The sequence below is a fragment of the Arachis ipaensis genome, chromosome B4 (genome assembly GCF_059453495.1).
Source record: "Arachis ipaensis isolate K30076 ecotype BB chromosome B4, ASM5945349v1, whole genome shotgun sequence".
Classification (NCBI taxonomy): domain Eukaryota; kingdom Viridiplantae; phylum Streptophyta; class Magnoliopsida; order Fabales; family Fabaceae; genus Arachis; species Arachis ipaensis.
The window spans coordinates 147,473,935-147,499,214 of NC_142439.1; the positions used below are offsets into that span (position 1 = coordinate 147,473,935).

General features: G+C 32.6%; 2 protein-coding genes across 2 annotated transcripts; one reads left to right on the forward strand and one right to left on the reverse strand.

Annotated features, from left to right (window-relative positions):
* Positions 1–521: 521 nt before the first annotated feature.
* Positions 522–1,765, forward strand: LOC107635682 (uncharacterized). Its single transcript, XM_016339228.3, has 3 exons — positions 522–572; positions 866–1,286; positions 1,367–1,765. Exons 2-3 carry the CDS (start codon positions 939–941, stop codon positions 1,763–1,765), a joined length of 747 nt encoding a protein of 248 aa, XP_016194714.2. The 5' UTR covers positions 522–572; positions 866–938.
* Positions 1,766–7,303: 5,538 nt separating this feature from the next.
* On the reverse strand, positions 7,304–10,704 carry LOC107635680 (cruciferin (DUF506)). The gene is made up of 3 exons (XM_016339226.3): positions 9,859–10,704; positions 8,362–8,578; positions 7,304–8,242 (listed from the first exon to the last, which is right to left on the reverse strand). The coding sequence occupies exons 1-3, from the start codon at positions 10,075–10,077 to the stop codon at positions 7,737–7,739; spliced, it is 942 nt and encodes a 313-aa protein (XP_016194712.1). The 5' UTR covers positions 10,078–10,704; the 3' UTR covers positions 7,304–7,736.
* Positions 10,705–25,280: the final 14,576 nt, after the last annotated feature.

A 25,280-nucleotide genomic window follows, 5' to 3' on the forward strand; every position in this document is an offset into this window, starting at 1 on the left:
AACAATTAGAGCTTGGTGAGAGAAGATAATAATTTAAATTTTTAACACCATAACAGATATAGACTAAAATAAAATCAAGTCAATCATACAATCTACTGGACTCCAACTTATCCAAATAACTAGTGAAGATATCCCAGTTTTAAAAAATAAAAGTTTTGAATTTTTCTATGAATATCCTAAATACTTTATATTGTCATTTGCCTTATAATTGCATTGTTTCTATTTCATTTTTATTTTTACATACCCCCAAATTAATCAAATCTTGAAATTTGTCTTGTTCAGTATTAATACACATGCATGGAAGACCTTGTTTTTTATTTAACGTTTAGATTAATGCGAGTTTTTTTTTCTCTTCTTTTTTAATAGGTTAATGCAATTGGTCCAGTTCAGAACAAAGGTTGGACCCTTGAAACTGTCGACCATAAGGATTCCAAGGAGCCTGAGGTATTGAGAATCAGGGGTTTTAAATTTAACAAAGTTGATCAGCTAGAAGCAAAATACACCGAGCCTAGCAAGTTTACCCTCAAGCCTTGAACCTGCATCTGCTCTTAAGAAATTTTAGCCTCTCATCTGTAAGTGTTGTTATGAACTATGTTTAGGAGTGCCTTTCTTAGTTTATATTTATTTTTACTACTGCACAAACTATATTTTTATTGCATGGTACTTTTCATAGTTTAGTATTTATTGCATTGTAGATAGAATTAAGGATATACTCTTGTTTGAAATTTGAAGGAATATTCTTATATTGGTTCAATGGATAAGTCATGGATCACAAAGCCACGAAACTCAATAAATTTCTTTACCTTAATTTTAAAATAGTGTATAAGTTTCCTATTAATATTAATAGTTTTGGCTTAATTAATAGGTACTTGGGACAACTAAAATCTTATGTGCGTAATAAAGCACAACCAGAGGGCTCTATTGCTGAAGGTTATCTTATGCAAGAGATCCTTACATTTTGTTCAAGATACCTGGACAATATTGAGACAATATGGAATCGACATAAGCGTGTTGGTAATGAGCCTACCCAGATATATCCCAATTCACGAATATCTAAGTTGTTTCCTCAAGTTGGAGAGTCAAATACTGGTTTCACATATTTTACTTTATCACCAATTGAGAATAGGCAGGCTCATAGGCATGTTTTGACAAATTGTCGTGCAATTGATAACTATCTTAGGGATTATAGAGATATTGTGAAGAAAAGATTAAGAAGCCGAACAAGGGATACTACTGAGATAGACAAAAAGGTTTATAGAGAATTTGTTGATTGGTTCTCTAATCATGTAAGAGAAATTTCACTTATTTCATTTTCTATTTTTGCAATATGTCTATGACTAACACAAACATGTTAATGTGCTTTTAGATTTGTACTAATATCAACAAACTTCCTGATGTGGATAAAGACATTCTTATCAGTCTTTCTCAAGGACCATATGAACAAGCAAGAAAGTTCTCTTCATATGATGTTAACGGATATAGATTTCGAACTTTGGCAAGGGATAATGGATTAAAAACTCAGAATAGCGGAGTCTTTGGTACATTTGGAACAAGAAGTTACTCAAGTAGTAAAGATACCCGAATGAACTTTGGTGCGGTACCTTATTATGGAAAGTTGGTAGACATCATTGAGCTTTTCTACAATGACTTTACAGTTCTCTTGTTTAAATGTCAATGGGCAAACACAACTAGTCCTAGAGGAATCAAAAAGGACAATTTGAATTTTTTTATCTGTGAACTTTACAAGGCTCATACATACTGGTGAACATGAAGATGACGAGCCATATATTAAAGCTTCTGAAGCCCAGATGGTATATTATGTGGATGATGAGAAGAAAAAAGGATGGTGCATACCAATTCACTTGAAGCCAAGAGATTTGTATAACATGGGTGGAGATAATATGGGTGAAGATGACGAAATTGCAGTATCCAATGATAATTATCCACCACAAGACTTAGAGTCTCTTTTTCCAGATGAAAATACAAATATAAAATTGGCGAGAATAGTTGTAGATGATGATCTTCCAATAATCAATGAAAACTATTATGAGAATGAGGATATGCTTGTGTAAAAGACATTGAAGTTTTTCAGAAGTTACTAAATACATTTTTAGAGCATTCAAATATTTTTCCTTGTTTGGCAATTATGAGGATCTAGAATTATTCTTGTATTTTAGATAACATTGCTTCATTTGAATGCCTAGATTCCTCCTTTGTTTAGATTAAATTGTCTTTATCTTGTAAGGAAGAGAAAGAGCTTTCAAAGTGCTCCTTATTCTTCTTTGTTTAGTTTATAATATAGTGGGCAACTGGGCCTGTACTTTTTCAGAATTTATTCTAGATTGCAGGTGATTCCGAGAAGTTGATAAAGGTGTTATTTGATCTTACAAGACACCATGCCCCCCTCAACCATATTTCTTGATGAAATTGATGCAATCATTAGTCAATGCGGTGAAGCACGCAGTGAACATGAAGCAAGTAGACGACTAAAAACTGAACTACTCATATAGGTGATGCTTTCTTCTTAAACTAAATATATTTCATAATCACCAGCTTAATGATAGTAACATGATTTGTATTGAAAACACTTTATATGTTAGTTGTCCTTGTTACTTGTGCAAGTAATGCTTGAAGAATACTGGTTTTAAGTCTTACACAAGATTAAAAGGATTGCACAGTAACTCCATGCTTTTACTGCTCTAGAAAAGTATTTATTTAATTTCGACAAGGTTTAAAATTTTGTTCAGATTAAAATGATACTTGATCAGCAAGAAACTGTTTAGTACTAAACTTGATTTAAATTTGGCGGCTGCAGGCTTGTAATAGCCATTCAGTAACATATGTCCCATTATATGACACACTTGGTATATTTTTAACTCCTTTTCTCATTGATTTTTAGATGCTTTTTATTATTCCAAGCATTTCCCTAATGATTCTTGAGGTACCTAAGAACAGGTCCAAATGCAGTGGAGTTTATCATAAACCATGCTCAAGTTTCAATAGCATTTGTACAGGAAAACAAGATTCCTTCTGTGAGTTCTACTTCCTGTATATGTCTTGTATATGTCTCATTTTGATGCTTCGTTCCATGTTAATTGTTTCAGGATGTAAGGTACTTAATAGAGGATGTTCAGGTGTTGAAGCTAACTATATTTTGTGGCGTTCCTAGAGTTTTCGACCGTGTTTATGCTGGTAGAGAGACATTACTTTTGTCCTACTACTACCTTAGCTCATAAATGTCTTAGTTATAACTAATGACTTGTTCCTGAAGTTATCAACAGCAAAATTTCATCCGGAGGAGCATTCGGAAGTGCATTGTTTCAGTATGCATATAATTAGTACGTTTCACCACTAAACAATTCTATTTTAGACCCTTAATTTCCAATATCATGCAAAGTAATTAGTCTAGATTCTTATGACAGCAAGTTAGGATACTTAGAGAAGGGTCTTCCACAAGACAAAGCAGCACCATTTTTTGATAGGCTTGTATTTGATAAGGTAACTGCACTTTACTGTGATTTCTGTTGGTGAAATTTGACCTGAAAATTGGATTGATGTTTTCTTTTATGACAGATAAAACAAGGCTTAGGTGGAAGAGTTCGGCTTCTATTATCCGGCGCTACTTCTATTTATTTATGTCACATGCTGTTTAAAATCTCTATTAAATCATAAGAATGTTTCCTAGATTGAGATGCAATTCTATACTCATTTATTTTGCAGAAAGCGGCAACTAAGAGAATGGATATGCAAGCATCAAAAAAATTCCTTGCTGAACTCAAGGTTCTAACACACGTCCATCACTTGAACTTGGTATGAAAGAATTTTTGCATCATCTTATTCAAATTTGATCTAATTAGTCTTCTTTTTCTTTTATCTTCGACGAATTTGATCTGTTTATCTTCTTTTCCTATTAAAATAGAATGTGGGCTAGGCTATTATCTTCGACGAATCAACCCATCTTTTTGGACAACAAGTGTTACAAGATAACATCGAAGAAGAACCACTAAACCAGCTGCTACATGGAGAATTTCCAGATGACACCTTGGTTAAGAAAGAAATTAACAGCATTTAACAATATGCTTCCTAAATGTTATTGTCATTCCTTCATACCCCTTCACTATGCTATATGCATATAATTTTTAGTAGTATATATGAGTTTTTTTCTTCTCTTTTTTTTGAGCCCCTCCAGTCCATAAAATGGCTGGGGAAAAATTAGCCTCACATTGTTGTTATTTTTGTAAAACTTGTGTGATTGAATTTGAATTTGTTGAAATACAATGTCATTTTTGGAGAATTCAACTTTTGATAATAGAAGTCTTTGATGTTGGAGAGATTATGACAGTTTAAAACAGTCACTAAATACAGGAAAAAAATGTCACAAGAATGAGTAATTTAGTAACGTTTTAAATCGAAAAACTATCACTAAAAATATTGTGACAGTTTAAATAGTCACTAAATATGTCTAAAAACTGTCATAAAAATTAGTAATTTAATGACGGTTTTAAATCGTCGTTAAATATTCTGACGGTTTAAAATAGTCATGAACTATAAGAAAAAACTGTCACAAAATTTAGTAATTTAACGACAATTTTAAAACGTCGCGAAATATAGTACAAAAAATACCTTTACAAGTGTTACAAATTAGTGACGATTTTATATTTTAAAAACCGTTACAAACAATTTAGCGACACTCCTTACCAACGGTGGTCCAAAACCGTCACTATGTCAGCTGGCGACGCTCAAATCTGTGACGCTTTTTTTAACCGTCGCAAAACCATTTAGTGACAGTTAAAACCGTCACCAAGCATTAAAAAAAACCGTCGCCAAAATGCTGTTTTGTTGTAGTGATTAAATCTGAAATACATCTCATAATAAATTAAGAGAGAATTAGATAAATATTCTTCTTAAATTTTTAAGATATTTTTTTAATTCTAATTTTTGTATCTCTTCGACTTTAAATTAATTTAATCATTAGAATTCTTAATCTCTCAATTTTTTTAACTATTTTTTTTTTAAATGCTGTAAGTAGTTCTAGATCAAAACATGTTAAATTTATCAAAATAATGACGATGAAATGCTAATCGTGCTAATTTAATTTATGCATAAATGCAGTACAGAAGTAGTTTTACTTTTACCGTGCAAATTTGAGTCTAATTAGAATAAGACGAAAAATCAGGTGCAGTTGATTTCACGTGAAGTTGATAGCTGAAAATTGTTAAATGATTTAATTGGTTTGACTAAATTTTTATCTAATGACTCTCAATTATCAACTTCACGTGAAGTCAACTGCACTTGAGTTTTTACCTTAGAATAAACACTTTTTTTTTTAAATCTCTAATCTCTAGTTCTTTACAGTACCAGAAAGTTGTCACAGTGGGATTATTAGTTTATTACAGATCCAATCTTAAAATCTTAATCTTAATATTCCTAGTTCACGAGTTGAGTTTCCTGTTGTGAAAAAGACCAGACTGCGTAGGATTTTTCCCATGATAATAATATTTTAATGAAAAGTATCCAATGTTGGAAACGGAAAGTGTTATGAGGGTGACGCGTGTAGTATTCTATGTACGAATTATGACATGAAGAAAAGTGAGAGACATGGATAGGGATAGAGACAGATTAATGCCAGCGAAGAAAGCTGTTGTTGTTTTCTTGTGTGTGTAGTGTGTACTAAACTATTACTACTCTTGAAGCATCATGGTCTGAGTTTCATTGAACGCGTTTTCACGTGCTGTTATTGTTTTCCTCAGTGGGTGCTACGCGGTTTCCACAATCTTATTGGGTCTTAGTCCTCTAATTTTGGGCTCCAATTTTTAGGTTTATGGATTTCAAGAATAGTATAACCCTATGGAGAAATTTTTCTATTGGGTTTTAGATTTTATAAGGCTTGAAACCCATTTTTGGGCCAAGTTAATAATAGGCCTCTTGGAAGTATTTTACGGAGGTGTACATACCAAAGTTTATTTTTTTTTTTTTTTCAGAGATTTGGTTGAGTGACAAAATATAATCCCTTTTAATATATTACACTCGAGTTTAACCATAACAATAATCAAATAATGGATAGAACTCTTAAATGTTGTGAATAAATAGTGTGCATAAAATAAGTTGGGTTGATCTGGTTAGCTCACTAGTCCGCTTAAGCAAGTGTCGGGGGTTCAGTACTGCGACGAATTAGTCCTTGACCTACCGGATTAGGGGATACCGTGGGAAACCAAAAAAAAAAAAATGGTCTAATCCTCAGTGAGGAGAACCCATATTAGTAGTAGTGTGTGTGAGTGCGTGTGTTGTGTAACCTAAGATTGGGGGTTGTCCAATCTATTGACAAAAAAAAAAAAAAAGAAAAAGAAAATAGTATAAAAGTAACGAGAATTTAGGAGTAGCAGAGATTGAAGGTATATAATGTGAGTGGCCAAGCATGCATGAAGAAGTCAGTTTTTTATTCTTTTTCTTAGGCACAGCTGGGTCATTCTGAACTTGAATTAGAGATCTCGTCTGTGAAGTAAATCATTGTAATTACGGTCCATCCAACTAATTAACTGGGAGAGAATCAACAGATTCCTTTTCGGGAGCGATTCATCCTTTCCAAACGCATCATACAACTATCCGCTGTATTGCACTCTCCAAGTGTGCTTGTTCTCTCTTCTTCCTTATCATGGCAAATCTTTGTGAAAAAATTCCTATGAGAAGAAAAAAGAAGACGTTAAGAGACTTTCTTAACTCCACTCTAGACACTCTAAGATCCTTTTTCAAACATGTTTCCATTTCTGAGTCAAGATTGATAAATAGACACATCCCATTGCACTGATCGAGGGATTCGTAATAACTCAGAAGTCCAAGACCAAGAAGTGAATTATTAATCAGCCAAGCATTTTATTCTTCTTACGACTAGATCCAGTCTTCTAGTCCTTGCGGAAAATAAAAAAAAAAATTAAAGTTCTTCCTTTCGGGAAGGAAAGATTAAAAAAAAGCATGAAAATTAAGGCTCGAATGGTGCGATCCCGCCGTCACCCCAGAATAAAAGGAGTGATCTCATAGTTCTTGGTATGTGAAGATACCTTGTTAGATGCTCCATTTTTTTTTCCATTGGCCAAGGCCAATTAGCAATTAACATGGCCGAAAAGCTCCAAACTATGTCAAATAATTGTGCCCAATAAATTAGAAAAGGTGATGGATTACTCTTCTATCAAACTACTCAAAAAACTCGTCTTAAAAATGTAAGAAAATAGAGTCATTATCATGAATTCATGATACATCTTAGAAAGGTGCATCCTAGAATACAGTCATAACAAAATGGCAAACAAACTTGTTCACAACTCAATATAATCATAACAATATATAAATTAAAGTATAATAAGAGACAAAATCTTCCTACACCAAACAAATACGAGGTGAGGAATCAATTATGAGATATGGGAGGAAACCCAGTACAGTGCTTCAGGTACAGTTTAAAAAGACTCAATTCCATGGACTATAACTGGGCACCAAATCGAAACATAAACTTCGTGTTATACATCAAACACCAAAAGGAAAAGAAAAAAAAAAAAGAGAATTATGGATTATAAGATGGCTTATTGCAGGTAATGTGTAGAGCTATATGAACCTGGCAATTGTGGTGGATCACACTTATTAGGAAACTAGTTGAATATTTTGTGAAGGGAAAAGGGAAAAAAGCCGCAAAAATTGGTTTCTGTTCACTCAGTCTCCTCCAAACTTTGGAGTCAAAAGCTGTACATGTGTCAAACAGGCCTTAGCAGGGAGTGCCTCCACCTCTCGTGTTTCATTCTCCGGTTACTTTCGCTGTTTCGAGCCTTCAGCATCCGCTCGCCTTCCAATCCTGACTGAAGACAAGACTGTAGTCTCCTCAGATATCCGCAGCATTGGTTGTGGTTGAAGCAAGTTCCATCATTGATGTTATTACTGTCATTGTTGTTTCCTTCCGAATGTGTGTATCTTTCATAAGGCGACAGCCATTTCGCTTGCAAATATGCTAAAGATCTCCATGGCGGAAGAGGCATAGAATTCTGCTTCAAAGAGGATCTAGTAGCTTCTTCCATTATTCCGAGAAGTTGCTTTAGCCTGGCAAAGGAACCCACATAAACAACAGGAAGCGATTTCAGTAACCTATCGTAGGAATCGACAGCTCTAGCTATTTCAAAGTGGCTTCGGAAATCAATGTCAATAATCAATCGCTCTGAGCTTCCAGAGTTATTCTTGACCACCACATCAATATATTCATGATCACCTGCGCGACAAGTTAAAATGCGCAAAAATTAACAGCCAAGAACATGTCTGAGAAAACATACAGCAATGTATTTGGGGCAAGTAGAATCATAAAAATCAGAAAAATATAAAATGACATACCTCCTGGGACCTTGCCACTAGCCTGCCATTTGGATGCACAAACACCAGCATCATATCCGCTAAGCTTCATGAGCTTCACAAGATAAAACCTGATACAGCTAGCATAGCATGGACCGGAATTCATACCTTGAAGGTTGCTCTCATTCATTGATCGTATGAGACTATGAACAGCCGAAAACAGGTCACTCTCATGCTGCGTCACCGAAAGTTTACACTTCTGCATCAAGAGACATAATCGACAATCAAGGGAACTGTTAAAATTATAGTTTATATAAATAAATTGAACAACCAAGTTTAATCCCATTATGGTTTTCAATGTCCAAAAGTAGATGATTAGAAGAAAAGTATTCACCGACACAGCAATATTATAGAAAGGCAATTCCCATTATCAGCTGTCAAAATTTCTGTATTTCCTTTTTGTTTCCTTTATCTCTCACTACTCTAAATACCATAGCATTCTTTCATTTCTTTGTTTTCTGTTTAGAAAACCCCATACCAAGGATTGGATAAAAGCTAAAAGAGAAACTCCTGCCCAAATAATCATGGTTCAAAGTTTCCAACGAAAAAACAAACATACTGTGCGTAATTAATACTAGGTAGAAACTCAAGTGCAGTTAACTTCATGTGAAGTTGATAACTGAGAGTCGTTAAATGATTTGACAGGTTTGACTAAATTGTCATTTACCGGCTCTCAGCTATCAACTTCACATGATGTTAACAGTTAACTGCATCTGAATTTTCATCTTAATACTACTTTTAAAATTTATAAACATCCTAACTGAACATAGACCAAGTCAAAATATACCAAAAGAACATGCAATCAGTTCATGCTCGTGTATACACAACAAGCTGAAGGTGAAGATAAAACAACCTACTAACAGAAACATAACCCAAGGGATTTGACCTAGTGATAAAAGGAAAGGTGCTCCCCGCCGTAGAACATTCAGCCAGAAACAAAGATGAAATAATTATTTAACATGGAGGGAGTGTCATGGCCAATGCAAAAGATGACAAAGGATACTCTTGTTCTACAACTCACAAGTAAATTGCAATAGCCAGTCCAACTATGCAAATGCATCAATTATTACATACAAGCAAATGAATCAGTCGGTTTAAATAGGGAATTAACACTATATCTTAGAAATGAGAACAAATTCAACTCGTACTACAAGTAAACATGAGAGTAAATATGTGAATGATTTAGAATTTAGAGAAGATTATAGTTCCCTAATGAAGCTAGATTCTCAATTCAGATCATGATAGGAGTAAAAGGTTGTCATTTCAATGTACAAACTAGACCATGATCATATTCATCTCTACCCTGTGCTAACCTAAAGCCTATGATAGAACTAGCAACTTGAAAAATTAAAGGCCCAACATCCAACTAATCAACTATAAAGGTGCTATAGAAACAATTTTAATTTGCAGAACAATAATAATAATAATAAAATTTAATCAAGTGATGAAAGAGGGTTAAGTAGTTCATAATTAAAAAACCTGAATCTTGTCTGAGAGATGAGCAAAATCAGAGAGACCAGAATCACTATCACTGCTGCACCAAGAGTCAGGTCCACTGCTACCATTCTCTAAGAAATCACTAACCATCATAGCCAAATCGTGTTCGCTCTCATGGCTGAAACCTCCACCACCACCACCACCACCGCGACCGTTGACCCACAAATCGAGAGGGGCGGCGACACACACCCTGCAATCCATTCCTCCAACGCCAACGGCGTCGTTTTGGCTATCAAAAGTCCCCAGCTTTTGCTTCTTCTCTCCACAAAATTCAAAACGTCACCGTTTCGTTAACAATTCAGAAACCCAAAACGCAGCAATTCAAAACCTCTGCAGCACGCAACAAAAAGCCTCTATCGCACTCCACGAATTTCGAAAATTCTCCTCCGCCCACAATTCTTCTTCCTCAAATTCAACGACCCACTTGCGCAAACAATCCAATTTGATGAAACAAATAAGCAAAATCCGTTTTTTTTTTTAATAATAATTTGGGGGGTTTTATTTTTCCACAACTTTTTGTTACAAAATTTACATTAAAAGTGTGTTTTTTTCAGCGAATTTTTTTGGGGGTTTTCGTTAAATGGTTGGAAAGAATGGAAATTTCCAGAATTTGAATTATGAATTTGGCCTTTCGATCTAAAGGGGGGGAGAAGAGAGGTTGAATCGGCAAATGGGAACGAAGAAAATGAATTTGGAACCCAAGAGATTGGAAGGCGAGTACACCGTAGAAGAAAGACAATATAAAAGGTTGCATGTGGTGTTTGAATGACGGTTTTGCCCTTGGATAATTATGCTGAAGCTAACGAAAATGGTGAGGGTATGGTTAACAAGTGACTTGTCCTAACATACTACAGACACTTATGAAAAACTGAAAAACTGAAAAACAGAAAAATGGTATATTCTATGTTCCATTGCTAAAATTCCCATCACCCTCGGAAAAATTCTCTACAAAATATATTTTTTTTATTTATATATAATAATGATATTTTTTTTTTTACTAAAGATAGGACACAACTTCTTAATTGAGTATGAGGAGATTATGTCATTTGAACTATAATTCATTGGCATGATAATTAAGGCTACGTTTGTTTAAAGAGACAGGACACTGAGACACAAAATCGTGTTTGACAGAGGAGACATGGACAGAGATAATGTGTTCAAAGACACTGAATTAATGTATTTTGTGTCCATCCTGACAGGAAGGACACAGAGACACTAACACACAACTTATTTTTTATTTTTTCTTTTATTATTCTTGTTAATTTTTTATTTCAAATTTTTTGAATGAAAAAAAGAGAGAATAAATTGAATTTTCATAATTTATTTTAGTTTATCACCAAACAGAATACAAGAACACATAATTTTGTGTCTATGTCCATCAATATCTTGTTCTATCCTGTTCTCGGTGTTTTGTCATATCCTATTCTTAAAAACAAATGCAGCCTAATATATGAACTAATAAAATTGCATATAAATTATTTGTATAAAATATATAAAATAATACATTTAAATATATAAAAATATATGATAGTTAATTTAGTAACTAATTTTTTATGCATACGTAATAATTTTTTTTCTTTTAAATAATAGAATTTTTCTTTTAAAAAAATGAAAATTTGGATGCATGAATGGTGATTTTATTTATTTACTTTTCAATCTTTTTTCCACAAAATTTTCCACGACAAATGGAATTCCCCATAGCAACGTGACCTTATATTCATTCTAGTCTTGAACATATTTAATAACATTACAAAAGAAAATCCAAAACACTATGCCAAATTAAAGTTAAATTGTTATGCCACATCTACTTGGGGTATTGTGGTAATTGTACATGAAAGTAGGCTTATACTAGGGATTATTGCTTTCGTGGGGACCAAGTCACTTTAATAAAATTGAAAGGTTTATTTGGAAATAGTGGAAAATGGAGACATAATGAAAGTGAAAGAAAGCAAATTGAATGCGTTATGTATGTGAATGAAAGCGAATATTTCATTGCCTCAATGACAAGAAGAACCCACTCTTACGTCACATTTATTATTATTATCCAATAATTGACCCTTGATCTCGATTTGAACTTTGAATCCATTCCATTTTTCAACTCATTGCCTCATAATATTCTCATAATTATCAGAAATAGTAGATTACCATAAATTTATCGATGAATTTTATTTTACAGTAAAAGATAAAATCTCATATACAGTTAATTTTATATAAAGTTGATATATGAATTTTTAGATAAAAATTTAGTCAAATTAATTAAATTATTTAATAACGTCTCTCAATTATCAACTTCACATAAAATTGACTGTACCTGAATTTTTGTCAAATTTTAATAACAATATTGATAAATCTGTTATTTTACCGACAATTTTTTTTAATAATTAACTTATATATTTGGTAAACTTTTTTTTTATTTTTGATAAATTTTCTGTTTATAATAATTTTGCATAAATTATCTTATAACCAATACAATTATGTACGAATAATTGTGTTGTTAAAAAAATTTGAATTTTTTTTAATTTTCTGTCGATAATTTCGATGGAGGATTCGCTTTCATTCCTAAAATTTATTTATAATAAACTATTTTTTAGTAGTAAATGAAAAATAGGCTATGAAAGATTATTATTTTATTATTATTGGTAATTGAATTGTTGTTATTTTCATCGAAGGAACAATCTTAAAGTTTTACGTAACGGTTTATTATTTAAAATGAAGTTTAAAATATATGGTACACCATTAACGTGAATTTATATGAAATTCAATATTCAATATTCAACAAAATACAAAGGGCATGCTTGTATTGTGTCTTTTTTTTTTTTCTTTTTTTCACGCATAATGTATCTTATACCAAACAATATTATTCTAAGATGCACGTCTCTTAAATAAAAATAAAGTGAAAACTCATGTGTAGTTGACTTAACGTAAAGTTGATAATTGAGTGTTATTAGATGATTTAACTGATTTGACTAAAATTCCATCTAACGACTCTCAATTATCAACTTCACATGAAATCGACTAACCTGAATTTTCACCTAAGAACAAACCCATTTCCATAATCTTTTGTTTAGAAAAATGGCTTCTTAATAGTAATTATTTCATTTATTTGACTATGACCGACTATTTATAACGAAAAAAAAAATAATGGAAAAAACAAAAAATGAGAACATGTCGTAGATTCGTAAGTTGATTTAGTAGAAAGTACAAAATACAAAAGAAAATTACTAAAATAGGTTCGTTGGTCCACGCGGTGGCAAATGTCATTTCAGTGGCCAAGTTTATTTGGATCAAACTATTGAACTCTTCAAAATTTAATAAAATAAAAATAATATTTTTTAAATTCTATAGGCCAGTTGTAATTAAGATATGTATTAAATTAATTATTAATTGTTAGTTATACTCTAACGATAATAAAATAAAATAAAATGGCAGCTGGTTGAATATAATAGTGTTGACGATGCATGATAGAATTCTTTTGACAACATACATGAGTTAAATTAGCATATTCGAATAAATTATATCATTAATAAATTTTACTTAAGTATTATCGAACTAATTGTATTTTATATTTTATATTCTATAATTAACCAAGATGACTCATTTCACCAAAGTTTAATTTATTTGTTGAGGAGTTGAACAGTGAGTTGTTGTTGGATGGGTGTAATAGTAATGATCAATTATTGATCAATCAATAGTTTGTTACAAATTCTATCCATTCAGCAGAGGAAAACAAAAAACAATGAAAGAATAGTCTTTGTCTACAGCTCATAATAGAACAAATAAGAGAGAGAAGAAGATAGTGACAGCTAATATTCTCAAGTAGCACCTAACGAGAGTAATAATAAATAAACATGGTACATGGAATCTATATATTTATATTATTATCATGATACTAATCCATATATATATATATATAGTCATCAGTGTAAAACTAAACGTACATCCAATAATCATATAATTAACGTCATATTAGCAAAAATAACTATTTTTTTATGTTAATTGCGTATAAATAATAATCCAAAAAAAAGTTATGATAATTATATAGTGATATAAAATATTTTACATTATCAATACATCAAAATTAAACTTATATATATTTTTGAGTAAATATCCGATTCGGCCTCTGACAATTACCTCGAAAGAATAACGAGGTCCAAAAAAAAAAATGCCCAATTTGGTTCCTGATTTTTTTTTAGAACTGATTAGTTCCTGTGCCAAAAAAATAACATTGACTTTTTTTGGCACAGGAGCCTAATTGTCCTTTCAAAGTAATTGATAGGACCCGGTTGAATTTTTTTTTTGTCAAAAACATCGTCGTCTTTCGAGATAGTTGTCAGAGACTATTTTAAATTTTTCTCTATATTTTTAGTTTTATAATAAGCTTGGGGCATATCTGTTGTAAAAATGCAAGAATAATAATAAAATTTAGAACAATGCATCATAATTATTAGGTGATTAAATTAGTTAGGTTAAAGGTGCATTATTTTCATAATATATATAGAATGAAAATTTATTGTATGCCAAGAAATATAATTGCTATTTACTGCCAAAAGAATTTTGTTTTTTAAATTAATATTATTATTGTAAACTTTCTGAAAGATATTAATTAATTCTAATTAACTATCAATATATATATGAAAAAAAGGCTTAATTCCATTTATATCATTTAGAATACTTTGGAAATAATTCGATTATATTGAAAACAAGAGAGTTAATTAGAGCCTTTCTACATATTAATGAGAGGGAAAAAACCCCTACATACATTATCAATTGCTTAAATGTTTTAAATAAGAATAATAATAAAGTGACTCAATAATCAATAGTCATCACGACAAAATTAAGAGAAATTAAAATGCTTTGATATTTATTTATTTTGGAGATCACACCATATTTTCAATTATTCTTGCAAAAAATTATTACATACACATGCATGCATGCATTCACATTAATTATGAAGTAGTAGTGGCGGTTTAATTAAGTATAACAAAATCATGTACTAAATTTTTTCCTTTTTTTCATTTTCTAAATAAGTGTCTTATTTATTTTTTAAATTCATTAAAAATAATTAAAAAAAGGGAGTTATTTAACCAATATAAATATATACATACACCAAAATTTCATGAACAGAAATGATTACTACACATGGAACTTGAATATAAGATCAAGTAAATGGCCACAACATACAAATTAAATTCATATATAGGAAAATGAAATTAAACCACTCTTTTAGATGGGACACACACCAACTTGTTTTGAATCCCTATTGGTTCTTCTAAGAAATTCATGAAACTGCAAAAGATGACAGATCTTGTTTTTTATATTTATGGAATGCAAGATGGACATTTGGCACAGTATCATAAAGATAGTAATAATGTATATATAAAATAATAATGTATATATATACAATTATGTTATTAGGACCACTTCTTCCCTCTATGGCAGTTCAAAATTTTTCAAATAAAACCAAGCAAACCTATAACAATAATTTATTGTTATTATGATAGAGCATATCACAGTTGGCCTTCATAATTTCTTATCGAAAGAAACATTGGATAAGTCCTAAGACTAGTGTACCAAACCTATTTTATATACTTTTGATAATATTAAAGAGATAAAAATAACAGCCAGAACTTATCTTATTTAATAATTATTAATTATTAAATAAAATAAATTCTTATTAATTTTTATTAATTATTTTTTATTATCAAATATTATTGTGCACCTTTTATCTTCGAATGAATATTCTATCCGACTTCTGACAATTATCTCGAAAGGACGAGACCAAAAAAAAAAACACCTAATTCAGTCCCTTATCTTTTTTTTTGGGATTGATTAGCCCCTATGCCAAAAAAATTAATATTGACTTTTTTTTTTTGGCACAGAGACCTCGTTGTTCTTTCGAAGTAATTGTCAGGGGCGGGTTGAGTTTTTTTTTTTTTTTTTTGTCAAGAGCCTTGTTGTCTTTCAAGATAATTGTCAGAGGTTGTTTTAGGTTTTTCTCTTTATCTTTTAAACAACTATAATATTTATGCATTTGACAAAGAGAGAAAGTAACCGTTCTTTAAGAGAAAACTTCTAGAAAAAAGTTCACTTATGAGCATGGTTGTTGTTTTGTTTTTATTCCCATTGTTCATAAAGGATGATGAATGAGAAAGAAGAGAGTTTCTTTGAGTAGGAAGTTAATAATACTTTTGAGTGAAACTAGCTAGAAGTTGTGTTGTATATAGATAACTAAAATTAAGTTGTTTATTAGGAACACTTCTTAATTCAATTTAAGAGTAAAAGCTAAGTTAGAATATTATTATGGTAAGAGTAATGATGATGGTAAAATAGGTGTTTACACAATGTATAAAAACTAACCATCTTCACATTGCTCTAAAATTAAGCAAAAAGTAACGAGGCATAATTAATGTAACTATATATCCAAACGAAAATATTTGGTAAAAAAAAAAAAGTTAAATAACAATTAATAAATACTAAATAAGAGAAATTCACTTTTAACATTGTTTGTGATCGAAAATTTTTTGTGAAAATGGTATCAATTGTTCCCTTCTTCCTCTTCTTCTTTTTTTTGGGAGGATCTAGTTTTTTTTTTGTCGGATCATAAACTTTTTTTTCACCTCAAAATTCGTTGCATTGAATCCAATGTTTTTCCTCAAGATTGTGTTCTCAAGATTTTTTTTTGTTGTCCATGGTATTTCCTAATCCGACAATTCAAAGAATAATTCGTCGCGAATTTGAACTCTATTTAAGGGTCTGCCGCTGATCAATGGGTTGCTGCATGCACAAGGCGGGATTAAAATCTAAGTTTTATTTTTTGTTATGGATAAAATCCAGTTTTGTATAAAGTTTTAGACAGTTTAGGTTGTTTTTGGTCATGGAGAGTTGTGTTAGCTCTAGAAGTTAATATCTTTTTGGGACTGGAGAAATTAAGCCTTTTTTGTTTAAATTTGGGCCTTTTTTTAAACAACCTTTTACAATCAGAGAAAAAGGGCCAAGGCCCAGAAAAAATTATATGCTGAAAAAGGGTTTAGGCAAGTAAAAAAGGAAGTCAGCTAACTACCGAAAAAAAAAAAAAAAAAGGAAGACAGCTATCTTCACATAGCACATCATAGTCATGGAATTATCAGCATTTTGCTTTTGTGTTATGATGTCTTTTAATGTTTTTTTTTAGATTAAAATAATAAAATTACTTACCGTTTGTTTTTCAGTATATTTGGCGCTTTGAGACGTGCAAAATAAATTCATATTATTTTTTTAGTATTAAATATAATCTAATTATTATTATAATCGTAGAATCATGTTATGTATTCAAATCTTTTTGATAACTAATTTTAATTAAATTAGTTCAAACTCAATAAAAATCAATTTTATTAGTGAGAGTCTGAATATACACTTTAATTACATAAAAGTTTCTACGTTTTTTCTCTTCTTCTTTATCATTAAGCAAAACACTATATTCATAAACAAGTCAATGTATTAGGTTTGAAAGTTAGAGATGTTTTTATGAGATTTTTGTCTCAATAGAGTATACACAGGCTTAGACACACGTGAGGATCAAGTTTGATTCCAATTACTTTAGTTTTTGTGAAACTCATGTTTTAACTTTATGTAGTGAAAACTTTTTTGCAGAAACAATAATATTTTTCAATTTTAAATTGATTATTGTCAAAAAAATCGAGGACGTACATTACCATGAAGATGACTACTTTAATTGATAATTAATACTAATCACAAACTATTTTATTTACTGAAAAATAGGGAGGTTTAAAACTGCAATCTCTTAGGTGAGTATAGAGAGACTATAACCTTTGAATTATAACTCATTAGCTACTAATCACATACTTTTTAAATAAAAAAAAAAAGATTATTACATGAAAATTAAAGATGATGACATATATAATACGTATAGATAAGGCAAATCATCAGCTTTGGCAAACCTATATATTATGCAAGACCAACAACTTAATCATATTGTACTAAAAATAAATTAACAAAAAATAGTTAAAAATTTTGAAAAAGATATAAAATGAGAAGACATTATCTCTAATTTAAAATTTTAAAATGCTAAATTAATAGGTCTTTCATCTTATAAACTCTTTATCATTCGTTATTTTTTTTAAATGTAAGGCTAATTCATTACACTCTTTAAATTCTGACATTTTCTTTTTTTCTCTCAGACATTACTTGGTAACAGAAATGTTTGGTAATATATAAGGACGTTGAGACGGAAAGTGGTGTCGAGGAAAATAATAACAACTAATAAGAATGCCTTTTTTGATATCGTGACATCTGATTCTCGCACAACCTAATGAAGTAGTTCTACCCCAAACAACTTTAACATAGGGAGTGCAAGTATAATTCCTCTTATCAGTACAAGAGTTGGATTTGTAATCATATTTTTTTTTCGTTTTCACCCAAAGAGTTACAGCATCTGCTCCAGTGATAAGTCGTGAACTTTGTATAGAAAGTCTGCTAACTTTAACAGGAAGATCACCACTTTCTAATTTACAGCTTGCAACACGTTTAATCAGAAATATACGAGCATAATCTTCTAAATTTTTGTCCCACTTCAACGGTTGGACTCCAACGCTTGCACGTGCATCATTGTGAACTTTAAGATAGTCTTCTGGATAATTTTGAGCCATTAAAAATAATGGAACTGCACTTATAATAAAACTTATTATCACTACCCAAATCTTCATTTTTTTTTTAATTCTTTGATGATTGCAAAAATTGAAGGCAAGTATTGAATATGAATTCATATGTGTGTATATATATATATATAACATAGTTACAACTAGCTAGGTGTACTTAAAATATATATTTAGATAGAATGTCTTTTTATAACCTGTTAAGGGTATAATAAATAAAAAAATTTAAGGGGTAAGTACGATTTTGGTCCCTTAAGTTTAGTGCCAGAATCGAATTCGTCCCTCTTGTTATTTTGCCATTAAAATCGTTCTTAATGTTTTTTTTCGTATTAAAATTGTCCTTTTCAATAAAATTTTTTATTTTATTCCTAAACTACCCCTATCCTATTTTAATAATAAAAATTATAAAATTAAAAAAAAAAAGAAAACGCGTAAAAACGCGTTGGGGGTGGGGGAAGAAAAGGGTATACGAAGGGGGGAGGGGAGGGGAGGGGAGGGGAGGGGAAGGGGGAAGGGGGAAGGGGGGGAGGGGGACGGCGCCAGGGAGCCTCCGTCGTCGCCGCCATGACCTCATCGTCGCCGCCGCCTCTTCCAGAACTTTGATGATGATGACGATGAAGGGAGAAGAGAAGCCGCCGTCCCACCGCCGCAGTCTCGCCGTCCCGCCGCTGCAGCCGCTGCCTTTCTTCGAACCAGATCTGTTCTTTGTGCTTTGAATTTATGTTTCTCTGTGTTTGTCTGTTTCTGTTTCTCTGGCTTTGTGTTTCTCTGTTTCTGTTTGGGGGTGGGGGGAAGGGGAGACGGGGAGGGAGAGGGGATGCGGGGTGGGGGTGGGGGTGGGGGAAAGACGCGCGGGGTGGGGGTGGGGGGAAGGGGAGGCGGGACTGGCGATGGGGGGTGGCGGTGAGGGTGGGGGTGGAGGAGTGGGATGGGTTGTGGTGGTGCCGTGGGTTGTAGGGGTGGCGGTGAGGGTGAGGGTGCGGGGTGGGGGTGGTAAGGGTGCACGGTAGGGGCGGGGGTGGGAGGGTGGAGATGGGAGTGAGGGTGGGGATGTCGGGGTTGTGTGGGGTGGCGGTGAGGGTGCGGTGTGGGGGTGGGCATGGAGGTGGGAGTGGTGGGTGTGGCGGTGCAGTGAGTTGTGAGGGGTGGCGGTGAGGGTGCAGGGTGGGGGTGGTGGTGGGAGTGGTGGGGTGGGGATGCCGTGGGTTGTGGGGATAGCGGTGAGTGTGCAAGGTGGGGGTGGGAGGCGGGGGTGGGAGGCGGAGGGGGAGGTTGTGGTGGTGCTGTTGGTGGTGGTCGTGGTGCTGGTGGTGGTGTTGGTGGTGCTGTTGGTGGAGGTTGTAGCGGTGGTGTTAGTGTTGGTGGTGGTGGTGGTGGTGGAGGTAATTATGTTGGTAGTGGTGAGGGTATTTTTGTCCAAAAAAAAATAAAAAGGACGATTTTAATACGAAAAAAAATATTAAGGACGACTTTAATGGCAAAATAACAAGAGGGACGAATTCGATTCTGGCACTAGACTTAAGGGACCAAAATCGTACTTACCCCAAAATTTAATGTGCTTTGTTTATTAAAAATATAAAAGATTTATCTTTTGGAATAAATTTAAGGGAAATATTTTTTTATAATACTATTAAAATATATTTTTAAGACAAGAGATGTGTAATAATATCATATCTTAAAGTATTAGAGGATTGTGGAGGTAGCAATAAGTGAAAGTAATATTATAATATACGATTATATATTATGCGTACATTATACTTTATTTTTTAAAATAAAAAATTTAAAATTTAGAGGATCTAAATTTAATATAAAATATATGTTAAAATATAAATATATATTAAAAATAAATTAAATTATACATATATTTATATACAAATATATTAATGATTAATTTTAGTAGTTAATTTTAGTATATAAATAATATTTTTATATAATATAATGTTAAATACTAGACCAACACATCTAATGATCGACGCAAAAGCCAATTATAAAAGTAAAAGCCACTTATGACCCTTGGCGGCACTCTTTAATAGTGTGGTGAGGCATTTAATTTGCCTCTTCAATTTGTCATTATTTTAATAAGATTTAATTATTTTATTGGTCTTAATAATTTTATTAAATTTTAAATTAAATTTTATCTTTAATAGGATTTAGTGTTTATTGAGATTTATCTTTTAAATATTTTATTCATTTTAATATTTTAATTAAATTTTATATTTAATTTTGTAATTAATTTTTTTTTATATTAAAAATATTAAAATGAATAGAATATTTCTTTCAATACATGTGTTTAAAGATTTAATTAGATTTTTAATTATGAATATCTTTAATTTGCAAAGAAATATTCAGTTAATTTTAATATTTTTTATTTAAAAAAAATTAAATATAAAATTAAAAGTAATATAGGAATTAATTAAAAAAAATAAAAACCTAATTATAAATTTAATAAAATTATATAAATTAACAGAATAATTAAACATTTTAATAAAGAATAAAGCTTTGGTTTTGCTATTTCATAATAATAGTGAGGCACTTAGTTTGAATAATAAATTGAAAAATATAATAGTATTTTTTAAAAGAGTCTAGGATCTTGGTTTTTGTTTTGAGGATTAGCTAAAATTGGTTCTATTTGGGTTCAGACGTGAGGTTCAGACTCTTTGAGATAGCGTCCGACTTGCTAGTGTGCTGAAGTATTGCCATCCAAGTTTTTCGTGAGGAGATAGGATAGTACGTGCAAGAGATTTCGATACTTAAGTTAGCAAGAATTTTAGGCAGGTTTTTAGTAGATTTTGACTTGAATATACCTGAAAGATATTAGTGTATAATAGAAAGAATAACTACTTTTTGTTGTAAAATAAATAAAAGATATAAAATAGAGATGTATAAATAGAAGACTTTATTATTAATATAATTAGCTCAATAATTATTATATATATATAATAATATTATATGTTGTATTGTGTATATATATACAAAGATAAGAAAAAGTATTAAAAATAAAGAGAGAGAGATTTGCATTTGATACTATCTCAATATAATAAAGATGGTTAATATTGCTATTAATATTATATGTAAAGAGTAATAGAAAATAGAATTTAAAATACTTATAAAATAAAATAGGAGAAAGAATTGTAGTAGAAATATAAGGAGAATAGTATTTGATTGTAGCATAAAGAGGGAATAGATTTCTTATTACTTGCTTCTGTGTAAGAAAGAAAAGAGAGAGTATTTTTATTTCTTGTTGTGTGTAAAACCTCGTACCATACCCCCTATTTATACATGCATGGGGTCTTGATTTTCAACACATATTTAATATTCATTCTCTCTTTGAAAATATGAGTCTTGCATGGGAATGGGCATCCACGTTGTTCATTCTTATCACAACACTCCCCCTTGGATGCCCATTTAGGATTATTGTCTCATTAAAACCTTACCAAAGGAAAACCCTGTGGGAAAAAAAAACCTTAGTGAAGGGAAAAGAGTACAATATCCTTTGTGATGGGGACTGCCTCATTAAAAACCTTGTCAAGAAAAACCCAATGGGAAAAAAACCTGACCAAGGGAAAAAGAGTACAGTCTCCCCCTCTTGCCGACATCATTTAATGTCTCGAAATCGGCGCATCCCAATCTCATGTACCAATCTTTCAAAGGAGGATTTTGGGAGTGACTTTGTAAATAAATCTGCCAGATTGTCACTTGAACGGATCTGTTGGACATCAATTGTCCCTTGATTTTGAAGGTTATGAGTGAAGAAGAATTTGGGAGAAATATGCTTTGTTCTATCACCTTTGATGTATCCACCCTTAAGTTGAGCAATGCATGCTGTATTATCTTCAAACAGGACAGTTGGAGCTATCTTATGATCAATCAGTCCACATGATGACATAATATATTGAATCAGACTCCTCAGCCAAAAACACTCGCGACTAGCTTCATGAATCGCCAGTATTTCAGCATGATTAGAGGAGGTTGCTGCTATCGTCTGTTTCGTGGACCTCCATGATATAGCTGTACCACCATACGTGAATAGGTATCCTGTTTGAGACCTCCCTTTATGTGGATCAGACAGGTATCCGGCATCTGCATAGCCAACTAGTTGTGACTTGGATCCATAGGGATAAAACAATCCCATATTAACCGTTCCATGAAGATATCGAAAAATTTGTTTGATTCCACTCCAATGTCTTCTGGTTGGAGAGGAACTATACCTTGCTAGTAAATTCACCGCGAATGATATGTCAGGTCGCGTATTATTAGCAAGATACATTAGCGCTCCAATGGCACTAAGATATGGTACTTCAGGACCAAGGATATCTTCATTTTCTTCTTTAGGACGGAATTGATCCTTTTTTACATCTAAAGATCTTACAATCATTGGGGTACTTAATGGATGTGACTTATCCATATAAAATCTTTTCAAGATCTTTTCTGTGTATGTTGTTTGATGAATAAAGATCCCACTTTTTATATGCTCGATCTGCAGGCCGAGACAAAATTTAGTTCTTCCAAGATCTTTCATCTCAAACTCTTCCTTTAGAATTTTTATAATTGTTGGAATCTCTTCAGGAGTCCCAATGATATTTAAATCATCAACATACACAGCAATTATAATGAATCCAGAAGCAGTTTTCTTTATGAAAACACACGGGCATATATCATCATTCTTGAAACCGTTTTTGGCCAGATACTCAGTAAGACGATTATACCACATTCGTCAAGATTGCTTTAGACCATATAAAGATCTTTGCAATTTGACTGAGTATAACCCTTGCGAATATTCATTGGATGGTTTAGATATCTTTAATCCTTCAGGGACTTTCATATAGATATCCCGATCTAATGAGCCGTATAAATAGGCTGTTACCACATCCATTAAATGCATATGCAGTTTATGATATGCAGATAAGCTGACCAAATAACGCAAAGTTATCGCATCCACTACAGGGGAATACGTTTCTTCATAATCTATACCGGGCCTTTGTGAAAAACCTTGTGCCACAAGTCGGGCTTTATAGCGCACAACTTCATTTTTCTCATTTCGTTTTCTCACAAATACCCACTTATATCCAACAGGTTTTACATCTTCAGGTGTACGGACTACAGGTCCGAAGACTTCACGTTTTGCAAGTGAGTCTAATTCAGCCTTCATGGCTGCTTCCCATTTTGGCCAATCATTTCTTTGTCGACATTCTTCGACTGATCTTGGCTCAAGATCCTTACTTTCATGCATGATATCTAATGCCACATTATATGCAAATATTTCATTGACAATTGTCTTATTTCGGTCCCATTTCTCTCCTGTAAAGACATAATTTATCGAGATCTCGTCATTTTCACAATTTTCAGGTACCTGAACGTCTTCTGGCGTTATATCAGAATTTTGGACAACTGCAGGTGTCTTTACTATGTCTTTTTCAACAGGAATCATATTTACCTCTTTTCTCTTTCGAGGATTTTTGTCTTTGGAACCGACAGGCCTGCCACGCTTCTGGCATGTATTTGCTTCAGTGGCTATTTGTCCTACTGGGACATCAATTCGAATTGGGACATTTTCCGTCCTGCCACGCTTCTGGCGTGAATTCGCTTCAGTAGCTACTTGTCCTACTGGGACATCAATTCGAATTGGGGCATTTTCCGCTGGTATATAAGATTTGGTTATCCTCTTTGTATCGGAAAATGCATCAGGCAATTCATTTGCTATTCTTTGCAAATGTATAATCTTTTGAACTTCTAGTTCACATTGCGCTGATCGAGGATCTAAATGCATCAACGATGATGCATTCCAATTAAGTTCCTTTTCAGGAAGCTTATTCTCTCCCCCTAATGTTGGAAATTTTGATTCATCAAAATGACAATCCGCAAACCGGGCTTTAAACACATCACCAGTTTGTATCTCAAGATACCTCACTATAGAGGGAGAATCATATCCAACATATATCCCCAATTTTCTTTGGGGTCCCATTTTGGTGCGATTAGGTGGTGCAATGGGAACATATATCGCACACCCAAATATTCTTAAATGGGAAACATTTGGCTGCTGGCCAAAAGCTAATTGCATAGGAGAGAACTGATGGTAACTCGTTGGCCTCAAACGAATAAGTGCTGCAGCATGTAAAACTGCATGCCCCCAAACCGAGGTTGGGAGATTTGTTCTCATAAGCAAGGGTCTAGCAATTAATTGGAGGCGCTTAATAAGTGATTCTGCTAACCCATTTTGTGTGTGAACATAAGCTACTGGATGTTCAACACTTATTCCATTAGCCATACAATAAGCATCAAAAGCTTGGGAAGTAAATTCACCAGCATTATCAAGACGAATTGCTTTAATTGGATTTTCTGGAAATTGTGCTTTTAATCGAATAATTTGAGCCAGTAATCTCGCAAACGCCAGGTTGCGAGAAGATAATAAGCACACATGTGACCATCTCGAAGATGCGTCTATCAGGACCATAAAATATCTAAAAGATCCACATGGTGGATGAATAGGTCCACATATATCACCTTGAATCCTTTCTAGGAATTCAGGGGACTCAAATCCAATCTTTACTGGTGATGGCCTTAAAATTAATTTCCCTTGAGAACATGCAGCACAACAAAATTCACTAGATTTAAGAATCTTCTGGTTCTTTAGTGAATGTCCATGAGAGTTTTCAATAATTCTTCTCATCATGGTTGTTCCCGGATGACCCAATCGGTCGTGCCAAGTTATGAACTCATTTGAGTTAGTAAACTTCTGGTTTACAGTGGCATGTG